This window comes from Oncorhynchus masou, chromosome 5 (assembly GCF_036934945.1).
Source record: "Oncorhynchus masou masou isolate Uvic2021 chromosome 5, UVic_Omas_1.1, whole genome shotgun sequence".
Classification (NCBI taxonomy): domain Eukaryota; kingdom Metazoa; phylum Chordata; class Actinopteri; order Salmoniformes; family Salmonidae; genus Oncorhynchus; species Oncorhynchus masou.
In genome coordinates, this window is record NC_088216.1 from 91,350,154 (window position 1) to 91,365,363 (window position 15,210).

Below are 15,210 nucleotides of genomic sequence, written 5' to 3' on the forward strand. Positions count from 1 at the left end.
GTGAGGGGAGTTCCTTACGAATTAGTGACATAGACAACCAGGTGAGGGGAGTTCCTTACTGAGACCTAGACAACCAGGTGAGGGGAGTTCCTTACTGAGTCCCAGACAACCAGGTGAGGGGAGTTCCTTACTGACACCAAGTAAACCAGGTGAGGGGAGTTCCTTACTGAGACCTAGACAACCAGGTGAGGGGAGTTCCTTACTAATTAGTGACCTAGACAACCAGGTGAGGGGAGTTCCTTAATGAGACCTAGACAACCAGGTGAGGGGAGTTCCTTACTAATTAGTGACCTAGACAACCAGGTGAGGGGAGTTCCTTACTGACACCAAGTAAACCAGGTGAGGAGAGTTCCTTACTGAGACCTAGACAACCAGGTGAGGGGAGTTCCTTACTGAGACCTAGACAACCAGGTGAGGGAAGTTCCTTACTGAGACCTAGACAACCAGGTGAGGGGAGTTCCTTACTGAGACCCAAACAACCAGGTGAGGGGAGTTCCTTACTGAGACAACCAGGTGATGGGAGTTCCTTACTGAGACCTAAACAACCAGGTGAGGGGAATTCCTGACTGAGACCCAGACAACCAGGTGAGGGGAGTTCCTTACTAATTAGTGACCTAGACAACCAGATGAGGGGAGTTCCTTACTGAGACCTAGACAACCAGTTGAGGGGAGTTCCTTACTAATTAGTGACCTAGACAACCAGGTGAGGGGAGTTCCTTACTGAGACCCAGACAACCAGGTGAGGGGAGTTCCTTACTGACACCAAGTAAACCAGGTGAGGGGAGTTCCTTACTGAGACCTAGACAACCAGGTGAGGGGAGTTCCTTACTAATTAGTGACCTAGACAACCAGGTGAGGGGAGTTCCTTACTAATTAGTGACCTAGACAACCAGGTGAGGGGAGTTCCTTACTAATTAGTGACCTAGACAACCAGGTGAGGGGAGTTCCTTACTGAGACCCAGACAACCAGGTGAGGGGAGTTCCTTACTAATTAGTGACCTAGACAACCAGGTGAGGGAAGTTCCTTACTAATTAGTGACCTAGACAACCAGGTGAGGGGAGTTCCTTACTGAGACAACCAGGTGATGGGAGTTCCTTACTGAGACCTAGACAACCAGGTGAGGGAAGGTCCTTACTGAGACCTAGACAACCAGGTGAGTGGAGTTCCTTACTGAGACCCAAACAACCAGGTGAGGGGAGTTCCTTACTGAGACCTAGACAACCAGGTGAGGGGAGTTCCTTACTGAGACCTAGACAACCAGGTGAGGGGAGTTCCTTACTGAGACCTAGACAACCAGGTGAGGGGAGTTCCTTACTGAGACCTAGACAACCAGGTGAGGGGAGTTCCTTACTAATTAGTGACCGAGACAACCAGGTGAGGGGAGTTCCTTACTGAGACCCAGATAACCAGGTGAGGGGAGATCCTTACTGAGACCCAGATAACCAGGTGAGGGGAGTTCCTTACTGAGACCTAGACAACCAGGTGAGGGGAGTTCCTTACTAATTAGTGACCGAGACAACCAGGTGAGGGGAGTTCCTTACTGAGACCTAGACAACAAGGTGAGGGGAGTTCCTTACTGAGACCTAGACAACCAGGTGAGGGGAGATCCTTACTGAGACAACCAGGTGATGGGAGTTCCTTACTGAGACCTAGACAACCAGGTGAGGGAAGGTCCTTACTGAGACCTAGACAACCAGGTGAGGGGAGTTCCTTACTGAGACCCCAACAACCAGGTGAGGGGAGTTCCTTACTGAGACCTAGACAGCCAGGTGAGGGGAGTTCCTTACTGAGACCCAAACAACCAGGTGAGGGGAGTTCCTTACTGAGACCCAAACAACCAGGTGAGGGGAGTTCCTTACTGAGACAACCAGGTGATGGGAGGTCCTTACTGAGACCTAGACAACCAGGTGAGGGGAGTTCCTTACTGAGACCCCAACAACCAGGTGAGGGGAGTTCCTTACTGAGACCCAGACAACCAGGTGAGGGGAGTTCCTTACTGAGACCTAGACAACCAGTTGAGGGGAGTTCCTTACTAATTAGTGACCTAGACAACCAGGTGAGGGGAGTTCCTTACTGAGACCTAGACAACCAGGTGAGGGGAGTTCCTTACTGACACCAAGTAAACCAGGTGAGGGGAGTTCCTTACTGAGACCTAGACAACCAGGTGAGGGGAGTTCCTTACTGAGACCCAGATAACCAGGTGAGGGGAGTTCCTTACTGAGACCTAGAGAACCAGGTGAGGGGAGTTCCTTACTGAGACCTAGACAACCAGGTGAGGGGAGTTCCTTACTGAGACCTAGACAACCAGGTGAGGGGAGTTCCTTACTGAGACCTAGACAACCAGGTGAGGGGAGTTCCTTACTGAGACCTAGACAACCAGGTGAGGGGAGTTCCTTACTAATTAGTGACCTAGACAACCAGGTGAGGGGAGTTCCTTACAAATGAGTGACCTAGACAACCAGGTGAGGGGAGTTCCTTACTAATTAGTGACCTAGACAACCAGGTGAGGGGAGTTCCTTACTAATTAGTGACCTAGACAACCAGGTGAGGGAAGTTCCTTACTAATTAGTGACCTAGACAACCAGGTGAGGGGAGTTCCTTACTGAGACCTAGACAACCAGGTGAGGGGAGTTCCTTACTGAGACCCAGATAACCAGGTGAGGGGAGTTCCTTACTGAGACCAAGACAACCAGGTGAGGGGAGTTCCTTACTGAGACCTAGACAACCAGGTGAGGGGAGTTCCTTACTGAGACCTAGACAACCAGGTGAGGGGAGTTCCTTACTGAGACCTAGACAACCAGGTGAGGGGAGTTCCTTACTTATTAGTGACCGAGACAACCAGGTGAGGGGAGTTCCTTACTGAGAACTTGACAACCAGGTGAGGGGAGTTCCTTACTGAGACCTAGACAACCAGGTGAGGGGAGTTCCTTACTGAGACCTAGACAACCAGGTGAGGGGAGTTCCTTACTAAGTAGTGACCGAGACAACCAGGTGAGGGGAGTTCCTTACTGAGACCTAGACAACCAGGTGAGGTGAGTTCCTTACTGAGACCCAGATAACCAGGTGAGGGGAGATGTGAAAACCCGCATCGACTATGCCCTACGTGGAATTAGTTTGACGTGCTGTATATTCATGCAAACAGTAAATACATTTTTCTTTAAAATATTATTTGTTAAAGAATGTTTGATCTTTCTGATTCCAGAGAAACAGGGCATTTGGAAAGTATTCACACTTGACTTTTTCCACATTTTTGACGTTACAGCCTTATTCTAAAATGAATTAAATCATTTTCCCCACATCAATCACCCCATAATGACATCCCAATACCCCATAATGGCATCCCAATACCCCATAATGACATCCCAATACCCCATAATGACATCCCAACACCCCATAATGACATCCCAATACCCCATAATGACATCCCAATACCCCATAATGACATCCCAATACCCCATAATGACATCCCAATACCCCATAATGACATCCCAATACCCCATAATGACATCCCAACACCCCATAATGACATCCCAATACCCCATAATGGCATCCCAATACCCCATAATGACATCCCAATACCCCATAATGACATCCCAATACCCCATAATGACATCCCAACACCCCATAATGACATCCCAACACCCAATAATGACATCCCAACACCCAATAATGACATCCCAATACCCCATAATGACATCCCAATACCCCATAATGGCATCCCAATACCCCATAATGACATCCCAAAACCCAATAATGACATCCCAATACCCCAAAATGACATCCCAACACCCCATAATGACATCCCAACACCCAATAATGACATCCCAATACCCCATCATGACATCCCAATACCCCATAATGACATCCCAATACCCCATAATGACATCCCAATACCCCATAGTGACATCCCAACACCCCATAATGACATCCCAATACCCCATAATGACATCACAACACCCCATAATGACATCACAATACCACATAATGACATCACAATACCCCATAATGACATCAATCACCCCATAATGACATCCCAATACCCCATAATGACATCCCAATACCCCATAATGACATCCCAATACCCCATAATGACATCCCAATACCCCATAATGACATCCCAATACCCCATAATGACATCCCAATACCCCATAATGACATCCCAACACCCCACAATGACATCCCAACACCCCACAATGACATCCCAACACCCCACAATGACATCCCAACACCACATAATGACATCCCAACACCCCATAATGACATCCCAACACCCCATAATGACATCCCAACACCCCATAATGACATCCCAACACCCCATAATGACATCCCAACACCCCATAATGACATCACAACACCCCATAATGACATCACAACACCACATAATGACATCACAATACCACATAATGACATCAATCACCCCATAATGACATCCCAATACCCCATAATGACATCCCAATACCCCATAATGACATCCCAATACCCAATAATGACATCCCAATACCCAATAATGACATCTCAATACCCCATAATGACATCCCAATACCCCATAATGACATCCCAACACCCCATTATGACATCCCAACACCACATAATGACATCCCAATACCCCATAATGACATCCCAATACCCCATAATGACATCACAACACCCCATAATGACATCACAATACCACATAATGACATCACAATACCCCATAATGACATCAATCACCCCATAATGACATCCCAATACCCCATAATGACATCCCAATACCCCATAATGACATCCCAATACCCCATAATGACATCCCAATACCCCATAATGACATCCCAATACCCCATAATGACATCCCAATACCCCATAATGACATCCCAACACCCCATAATGACATCCCAACACCCCATAATGACATCCCAATACCCCATAATGACATCTCAATACCCCATAATGACATCCCAATACCCAATAATGACATCCCAACACCCTATAATGACATCCCAATACCCCATAATGACATCCCAACACCCCATTATGACATCCCAACACCACATAATGACATCCCAATACCCCATAATGACATCCCAATACCCCATAATGACATCACAACACCCCATAATGACATCACAACACCCCATAATGACATCACAATACCACATAATGACATCACAATACCCCATAATGACATCAATCACCCCATAATGACATCCCAATACCCCATAATGACATCCCAACACCCCACAATGACATCCCAATACCCATAAAATGACATCCCAATACCCCATAATGACATCCCAATACCCCATAATGACATCCCAATACCCCATAATGACATCCCAATACCCCATAATGACATCCCAATACCCCATAATGACATCCCAATACCCCATAATGACATCCCAATACCCCATAATGACATCCCAATACCCCATAATGACATCCCAACACCCCATTATGACATCTCAACACCACATAATGACATCCCAATACCCCATAATGACATCCCAATACCCCATAATGACATCACAACACCCCATAATGACATCACAACACCCCATAATGACATCACAATACCACATAATGACATCACAATACCCCATAATGACATCAATCACCCCATAATGACATCCCAATACCCCATAATGACATCCCAATACCCCATAATGACATCCCAACACCCTATAATGACATCCCAATACCCATAAAATGACATCCCAACACCCCATAATGACATCCCAATACCCCATAATGACATCACAACACCCCATAATGACATCACAACACCCCATAATGACATCACAATACCACATAATGACATCACAATACCCCATAATGACATCAATCACCCCATAATGACATCCCAATACCCCATAATGACATCCCAACACCCCACAATGACATCCCAATACCCATAAAATGACATCCCAATACCCCATAATGACATCCCAATACCCCATAATGACATCCCAATACCCCATAATGACATCCCAATACCCCATAATGACATCCCAATACCCCATAATGACATCCCAATACCCCATAATGACATCCCAATACCCCATAATGACATCCCAATACCCCATAATGACATCCCAACACCCCATTATGACATCTCAACACCACATAATGACATCCCAATACCCCATAATGACATCCCAATACCCCATAATGACATCACAACACCCCATAATGACATCACAACACCCCATAATGACATCACAATACCACATAATGACATCACAATACCCCATAATGACATCAATCACCCCATAATGACATCCCAATACCCCATAATGACATCCCAATACCCCATAATGACATCCCAACACCCTATAATGACATCCCAATACCCATAAAATGACATCCCAACACCCCATAATGACATCCCAATACCCCATAATGACATCCCAATACCCCATAATGACATCACCATACCCCATAATGACATCACAATACCCCATAATGACATCAATCACCCCATAACGACATCCCAATACCCCATAATGACATCCCAACACCCCATAATGACATCCCAATACCCCATAATGGCATCACAATACCCCATAACGACATCCCAATACCCCATAATGACATCCCAATACCCCATAATGGCATCACAATACCCTATAATGACATTACAATAACCCATAATGACACCCCAATACCCCATAATGACATCCCAATACCCCATAATGACATCCCAATACCCCATAATGACATCCCAATACCCCATAATGACATCCCAACACCCCATAATGACAAAGCAAAAACAGGCTTTTGGAAATGTATAAAACAAAAATTACTGAAATGTTACAGTTACGTAAGTATTCATATCCTTTACTCAGTACTTTGTTGGTTGAAGCATCTTTGGCAGTCGATTACAGCCTCAAGTCTTCTTGGGTATGACACCACATCCTTGGCACACCTGTATTTGGGGAGATTCTCTCATTCTTCTCTGCAGATCCTCTCAAACTCTATCAGGTTGGAGGGGAAAGTCACTGCACAGCTATTTTCAGGTCTCCATTTTCAGGTCTTTCCAGAGATGTTTGATCGGGTTCAAGTCCGCCTGGGCCACTCAAGGACATTGAGACTTGTCCCGATGCCACTCCTGCATTGTCTTGGCTGTGTGCTTAGGGTCGTTGTCCTGTTTGAAGGTGAACCTTCGCCCCAGTCTGAGGTCCTGAGTGCTCTGGAGCAGGTTTTCATCAAGGATCTCTCTGTACTTTGCTCTGATCATCTTTCCCTCGATCCAGACTAGTCTCCCAGTCTCTGCCGCTGAATAACATTCCCACAGCATGATGCTTCCACCATCATGCTTTACCGTAGTGATGGTGCCAGGTTTTGCTTGGCATTCAGGCCAAAGAGTTCAATCTTGGTTTCATCACACCAGAGAATCTTTTTTTTCATGGTCTGAGAGGCTTTAGGTGCATTTTGGCAAACTCCAAGCGTGCTGTCATGTGCCTTTTATTGAGCAGTGGCTTCCGTCTGGCCACTGCAGAGATGGTTGTCCTTCTGGAAGGTTCTTCCATCTCCACAGAGGAACTCTGGGGCTCTGTCAGTAACCATTAGGTTCTTGGTCACCTCCCTGACCAAGGCCTTTCTCCACCGATTGCTCAGTTTGGTCTGATGGCCAACTCTAGGAAGAGTCTTGGTGGTTCCAAACTTCTTCCATTGAAGAATGATGGAGGCCACTATGTTCTTGGGGAACTTCAATGCTGCAGAAATGTTTTGTGCCCCGACACAATCCTGTCTCGGAGTTGGACAGACAATTCCTTCGACCTCATGGCTTGTTTTTTTTGCTCTGACATGCACTGTCAACTGTGGGACCTTTTATAGACAGGTGTGTGCCTTTTCAAATCAAGTCCAATCAATTAAAGTTACTACAGGTGCACTCAAATTAAGTTGTCGAAAGAGCTCAAGGATGATCAATGGAAACAGGATCTACCTGAGCTCATTTCAAGTCTCATTGCAAAGTGCTGAATAGTTATGTAAATAAGGTATTTCCGGTTTTTATTTGTAATACATTTGCAAAAATGTCTAAAACACTGTTTTCATTTGTCATTATGGGGTATTGTGTGTATGAGGGAAAAAAATGTTTTAATCCATTTTAGAATAAGGCTGAACAAAATGTGAAAAAAATGTCAAGGGGTATGAATGCACTGTACATGTCTGTTGGTTTACAGTGGTGTACAACCTTACATTTACATTTAAGTCATTTAGCAGACGCTCTTACCTTGTTGTCATAGTAATGATAACAACACTCAGAGCTTAACTTTGAAAAGGGGGAACTTCAAAGTGATATGTTCCAATGTGTTTCAGTGTGACCTCACTTCATCCACTACCAATGTGTTTCAGTGTAAACTCACTACATCCACTACCAATGTGTTTCAGTGTGTTCTGGTGGGTTGGAGTCTCCCTGTGGAGATCACGGGGACTGTGATGATGGCCGGCTGGGGTCTGGACGCTGCCGGTGCCACGATGGCTTCAAAGGAATAGCCTGTGAGCTGTGTGAACTTAAACACTATGGAACCAATTGTACAGCGTGTAACTGCACAAATCAGGGCCAGTGTGAGGAGGGGATGGAGGGAGATGGGAGCTGCTCCTGTACTGAGGGCTGGACTGGAGACCGCTGCCACCTTAAAATAGGTGAACATTGATTCAGTTATTATGAAACTACACTATTACATTCAAAAAACATTCCTTATCCATGATACTTCAATGGGTGACTATCCAGAAGTATAAAAGGAAAAGGACCTGTACTGGGGGTAAGGGATGTTTTGGGGATGTTCAAGTCCCTCCATCAAGTACCTGATTCCCTTTTCCTTCAAGCTGGGCTATAGGGGATATATAGGGGATATATAGGGGATATAGGGGATATATAGGGGATATAGGGGATATATAGGGGATATATAGGGGATATATAGGGGATATATAGGGGATATATAGGGGATATATAGGGGATATAGGGGATATAGGGGATATAGGGGATATATAGGGGATATATAGGGGATATATAGGGGATATATAGGGGATATAGGGGATATAGGGGATATATAGGGGATATATAGGGGATATATAGGGGATATATAGGGGATATATAGGGGATATATAGGGGATATATAGGGGATATAGGGGATATATAGGGGATATAGGGGATATATAGGGGATATATAGGGGATATAGGGGATATATAGGGGATATAGGGGATATATAGGGGATATATAGGGGGATATAGGGGATATATAGGGGATATATAGGGGATATAGGGGATATATAGGGGATATAGGGGATATATAGGGGATATAGGGGATATAGGGGATATAGGGGATATATAGGGGATATATAGGGGATATAGGGGATATATAGGGGATATATAGGGGATATATAGGGGATATAGGGGATATATAGGGGATATATAGGGGATATATAGGGGATATATAGGGGATATATAGGGGATATATAGGGGATATATAGGGGATATAGGGGATATATAGGGGATATAGGGGATATATAGGGGATATATAGGGGATATAGGGGATATATAGGGGATATAGGGGATATATAGGGGATATATAGGGGATATAGGGGATATATAGGGGATATATAGGGGATATAGGGGATATATAGGGGATATATAGGGGATATAGGGGATATATAGGGGATATATAGGGGATATATAGGGGATATATAGGGGATATATAGGGGATATAGGGGATATATAGGGGATATATTTTTGAACTACTACATGGTAATGTGTTTTGCCATTTACACAATGCCACAAACAGACAATACATTCATAATATTATCTTAAATATACCTTCATGCTTTGTGTGCGTGTAGCAGTATATCGTTGGTAGGTAGTTCAGCAGGGGGGGGGGGGATTGATCTGGTAACTGAAGGGCTATTAAGTTCATGTTCTAACAACTATCCCCTACCGTTGGGCCCTTGAGCAAGGTCCTTAACCCCTCACCATGTTCTCCATCCAGGGGCGTTGCAGCTTCACCCTGTGCTGCTGTCAACTCTGTGATGTGTCTGTGTGATGTGTCTGTGTGATGTGTCTGTGTGATGTGTCTGTGTGATGTGTCTGTGTGATGTGTCTGTGTGATGTGTCTGTGTGATGTGTCTCTGTGATGTGTCTCTGTGATGTGTCTGTGTGATGTGTCTGTGTGATGTGTCTGTGTGCTGTTTCTGTGTGATGTGTCTGTGTGATGTGTCTCTGTGATGTGTCTGTGTGATGTGTCTGTGTGATGTGTCTGTGTGATGTGTTTGTGTGATGTGTCTGTGTGATGTGTCTGTGTGATGTGGTGGGGGGTTAAGAGAGAAGAAGACATTTCTTTGTATCTATAAAAAAATATTATAACTATAATAATAATAACAACAATAATATTATATATGATAATAATAACAATCATTACAATAATAACTACAAAAATGATATCTATAAACATGCATAAAAACAACTATAATAATAATAATAACCATAATAATATGTCATCATAACAAATATAATACCAACAATAACTATAATAATACATGGTACAATAATAACAATAAATAATAACAATAATAACTATAACACATATAATAACTACGAAGGGCTATATGTACGAATGGCCATGTAAATAAATTTGATTTGATTTGAACAATGATAGTACATAATAATACGTATATTATAATAATAATAATATTACCTAGACTAATATATATATATATATAATAACTATAACAGTAATAATAACTATTATAATACATAGTATTACTATAATAGTAAAAATAGTTATAATAATACATATAACAACTATAATAATACATAACAATAACTATAATAGTAATAATAACTATAATAATACATAACAATAACTATAATAGTAATAATAACTATAATAATACATAATAACTGTAATACATAATAACTATAATAATACATAATATAACTATACTAATAGATATAATAACTATAATACATAATAACTATAATAATATATAATAACTATAATAATACATAATAATAACTATAATAATATATATTAACTATAATAATACATAATAATAACTATAATAGTAATAATAACTATAATAATACATAATAATAACTATAATAGTAATAATAGTTATAGTAATACATAATAATAACTATAATAATACATAATAATAACTATAATAGTAATAATAGTTATAATAATACATAATAACTATAATACATAATAGCTATAATAATACATAATAACTATAATACATAATAGCTATAATAATACATAATATAACTATACTAATAGATATAATAACTATACTAATAGATATAATAACTATAATACATAATAACTATAATACATAATATAACTATACTAATAGATATAATAACTATAATACATAATATAACTATACTAATAGATATAATAACTATAATACATAATAACTATAATACATAATAACTATAATACATAATAACTATAATACATAATATAACTATACTAATAGATATAATAACTATAATACATAATATTACTATACTAATAGATATAATAACTATACTCATAGATATAATAACTATACTAATAGATATACTAACTATATTAATAGACACAATAACTATAATAATACATAATAACACTAGTAATACATTTTATAACTATACTAATAGATATAATAACTATAATAACAATAACAACTATAATAATAACAACTATAATAATAATAATAACAACTATAATAACAATAACAAACTATAATAATACTAACAAACTATAATAACAATAACAAACTATAATAACAATAACAACTATAATAATAATAATAATATGGGTCCTGTGTGGCTCAGTCGGTAGAGCATGGCGCTTGCAACGCCAAGCGTCGTGGGTTCGATTCCCACTGGGGCCACCCATATGCAAAAAGTAGTGGCCCCAGCCGACTTGTAAGTCGCTTTGGACAAAAGCGTCTGCTAAATGGGATATATTATTTTTTTTATTATTATTTAATAACAACTATAATAACAATAACAAACTATAATAACAATAACAAACTATAATAACAATAACAAACTATAATAACAATAATAACTATAATAACAATAACAAACTATAATAATAATAATAATAAAGTAGCTATGGACATAAAGTTGTATTGTATGTGTGGGCCCGTGTGTGATAACTTTGTCTACTGTTGTGTCCGATCAGAGAAGAAGCTGGTGTGTTCTCCAGAGTGCCATAGCAACGCTGTGTGTCAGGCCGACAACATCTGTCTCTGTCAGTCACAGTATGTGGGGGACGGCTTGAACTGCACCGGTGGGTTGGAATCATTATTTAACTCATTTATTACCCACAATCCAGTTAGCTAATAGATTAACCCAAAGTATTCATTCTAAATCCACACTCTTGGGGTGGTGCGTCATCAGTAGGGGCCCAGAGTTTTTCCAGACCATGTGACCTGACCAGGGAAAACTCTTTGGCCCTAAACATTTAGCGAGTCTTGGGATGCGTCCCAAATGGTACCCTATTTCCAATATTGTGCACTTATTTTGAGTAGTGCACAATATAGGGAACAGGGTGATATTTTAGATAAAGACCCAATGTAGTTTGTAAGTCACTATGGAAACGGTGTGCACTAATTAGGTAATAGGGTGCCATTTGAGACTAAGCCTTGCTATTCTGTTTCCAAATCTCCTCCAGCTCCTGGTATGTTATATTATTATCTCTGTCTCCTCCAGCTCCTGGTCTGGTATATTATTAATGATCTCTGTCTCCTCCAGCTCCTGGTCTGTTGTATTATTCTCTCTGTCTCCTCCAGCTCCTGGTCTGTTATATTATTCTCTGTCTCCTCCAGCTCCTGGTCTGTTATATTATTCTCTGTCTCCTCCAGCTCCTGGTCTGTTATATTATTCTCTCTGTCTCCTCCAGCTCCTGGTCTGTTATATTATTATCTCTGTCTCCTCCAGCTCCTGGTCTGTTATATTATTCTCTGTGTCTCCTCCAGCTCCTGGTCTGTTATATTATTCTCTGTCTCCTCCAGCTCCTGGTCTGTTGTATTATTCTCTGTGTCTCCTCCAGCTCCTGGTCTGTTATATTATTCTCTCTGTCTCCTCCAGCTCCTGGTCTGTTATATTATTCTCTCTGTCTCCTCCAGCTCCTGGTCTGTTATATTATTCTCTGTGTCTCCTCCAGCTCCTGGTCTGGTATTATTAGCTCCTGGTCTGTTATATTATTCTCTGTCTCCTCCAGCTCCTGGTCTGTTATATTATTCTCTCTGTCTCCTCCAGCTCCTGGTCTGTTATATTATTCTCTCTGTCTCCTCCAGCTCCTGGTCTGTTATATTATTCTCTGTCTCCTCCAGCTCCTGGTCTGTTATATTATTCTCTGTCTCCTCCAGCTCCTGGTCTGTTATATTATTCTCTGTCTCCTCCAGCTCCTGGTCTGTTGTATTATTCTCTATGTCTCCTCCAGCTCCTGGTCTGTTATATTATTCTCTGTCTCCTCCAGCTCCTGGTCTGTTGTATTATTATCTGTGTCTCCTCCAGCTCCTGGTCTGTTATATTATTCTCTGTGTCTCCTCCAGCTCCTGGTCTGTTATATTATTCTCTGTCTCCTCCAGCTCCTGGTCTGTTATATTATTCTCTCTGTCTCCTCCAGCTCCTGGTCTGTTGTATTATTCTCTATGTCTCCTCCAGCTCCTGGTCTGTTGTATTATTCTCTATGTCTCCTCCAGCTCCTGGTCTGTTATATTATTCTCTGTCTCCTCCAGCTCCTGGTCTGTTGTATTATTCTCTGTGTCTCCTCCAGCTCCTGGTCTGTTATATTATTCTCTGTGTCTCCTCCAGCTCCTGGTCTGTTATATTATTCTCTGTGTCTCCTCCAGCTCCTGGTCTGTTATATTATTCTCTCTGTCTCCTCCAGCTCCTGGTCTGTTGTATTATTCTCTGTCTCCTCCAGCTCCTGGTCTGTTATATTATTCTCTGTGTCTCCTCCAGCTCCTGGTCTGTTATATTATTCTCTCTGTCTCCTCCAGCTCCTGGTCTGTTGTATTATTCTCTGTCTCCTCCAGCTCCTGGTCTGTTATATTATTCTCTCTGTCTCCTCCAGCTCCTGGTCTGTTATATTATTCTCTCTGTCTCCTCCAGCTCCTGGTCTGTTGTATTATTCTCTGTCTCCTCCAGCTCCTGGTCTGTTATATTATTCTCTCTGTCTCCTCCAGCTCCTGGTCTGTTATATTATTCTCTGTGTGTTTCCTCCAGCTCCTGGTCTGTTATATTATTCTCTGTCTCCTCCAGCTCCTGGTCTGTTATATTATTCTCTGTCTCCTCCAGCTCCTGGTCTGTTATATTATTCTCTGTCTCCTCCAGCTCCTGGTCTTTTATATTATTCTCTCTGTCTCCTCCAGCTCCTGGTCTGTTATATTATTCTCTGTGTCTCCTCCAGCTCCTGGTCTGTTATATTATTCTCTGTGTCTCCTCCAGCTCCTGATCTGTGTGCGGAGTACAACGGGGGCTGCCACCAGCATGCAGGTTGTCTCCAGACAGACCTGCAGGTCAACTGTACATGTCTGTCTGGCTACGAGGGTGACGGCTCTGTCTGCTCACCTATCAACAGGTGTGTCACAGAGACCAACGGAGGATGCAGTGACTTCGCTACTTGCCTGTTCACAGGGCCTGTGAGTGGTGGCTTAATATTCATGTTTTTATGGCTCTTTCTCAATTGTCTTTCCTTCCTGTTGAATGCAGAACGAGGGAGCGCCCGGTTTGTTGCTTTGTAAAGTTATGAAAGTCTCTGAAAAAATGTTCTAGTGAAAAAGCTGGATTAGTAGCTAGCAACCTTTTGAGTTTGGATCCTGCAACGTGGTTGGCATCAGTTGCTGGGACTGCTTCTATCGGTCCAGTGATCCTGACGGTCAAGGCCAGGTCTGTGGGGCTGTTTGGTGTAGAAGCTAGCCTTGCTGCTAGCAAGTTGCCTATCAAGCTAGAAGGGTTTCCTTGAGGGCTTGAACGCAGCCCGCGACATGGTTAGCCATTGTGTCAAGATCCATGCTGTTTGTTGCTGCTTCCATCTTCCCTCTGACATGCTCTGTCTGGAACTGAGAGGAGTAACAGTATAACCTGTCCTGTCTGGAACTGAGAGGAGTAACAGTATAACCTGTCCTGTCTGGAACTGAGAGGTATAAGTCTGGAACTGAGAGGAGTATAACCTGTCCTGTCTGGAACTGAAGAGGAGTAACAGTATAACCTGTCCTGTCTGGAACTGAGAGGA

The 15,210-nt window shown here is 42.0% G+C and overlaps 1 protein-coding gene and 1 non-coding gene across 2 annotated transcripts in view; both read left to right on the top strand.

Annotated features, from left to right (window-relative positions):
* stab1 (stabilin 1) overlaps positions 1-15,210 on the top strand; it is a 221,273-nt gene that overhangs the window by 166,786 nt on the left and 39,277 nt on the right. Inside the window, exons 57-59 of the mRNA XM_064967067.1 lie at positions 8,369-8,623; positions 12,151-12,258; positions 14,424-14,617. Coding sequence (XP_064823139.1) covers positions 8,369-8,623; positions 12,151-12,258; positions 14,424-14,617 — 557 coding nt within the window. The remainder of the gene's footprint in view (positions 1-8,368; positions 8,624-12,150; positions 12,259-14,423; positions 14,618-15,210) is intronic.
* On the top strand, positions 11,779-11,854 carry trnaa-ugc (transfer RNA alanine (anticodon UGC)). Its single transcript has one exon. It is a non-coding gene; the product is annotated as a tRNA-Ala (tRNA).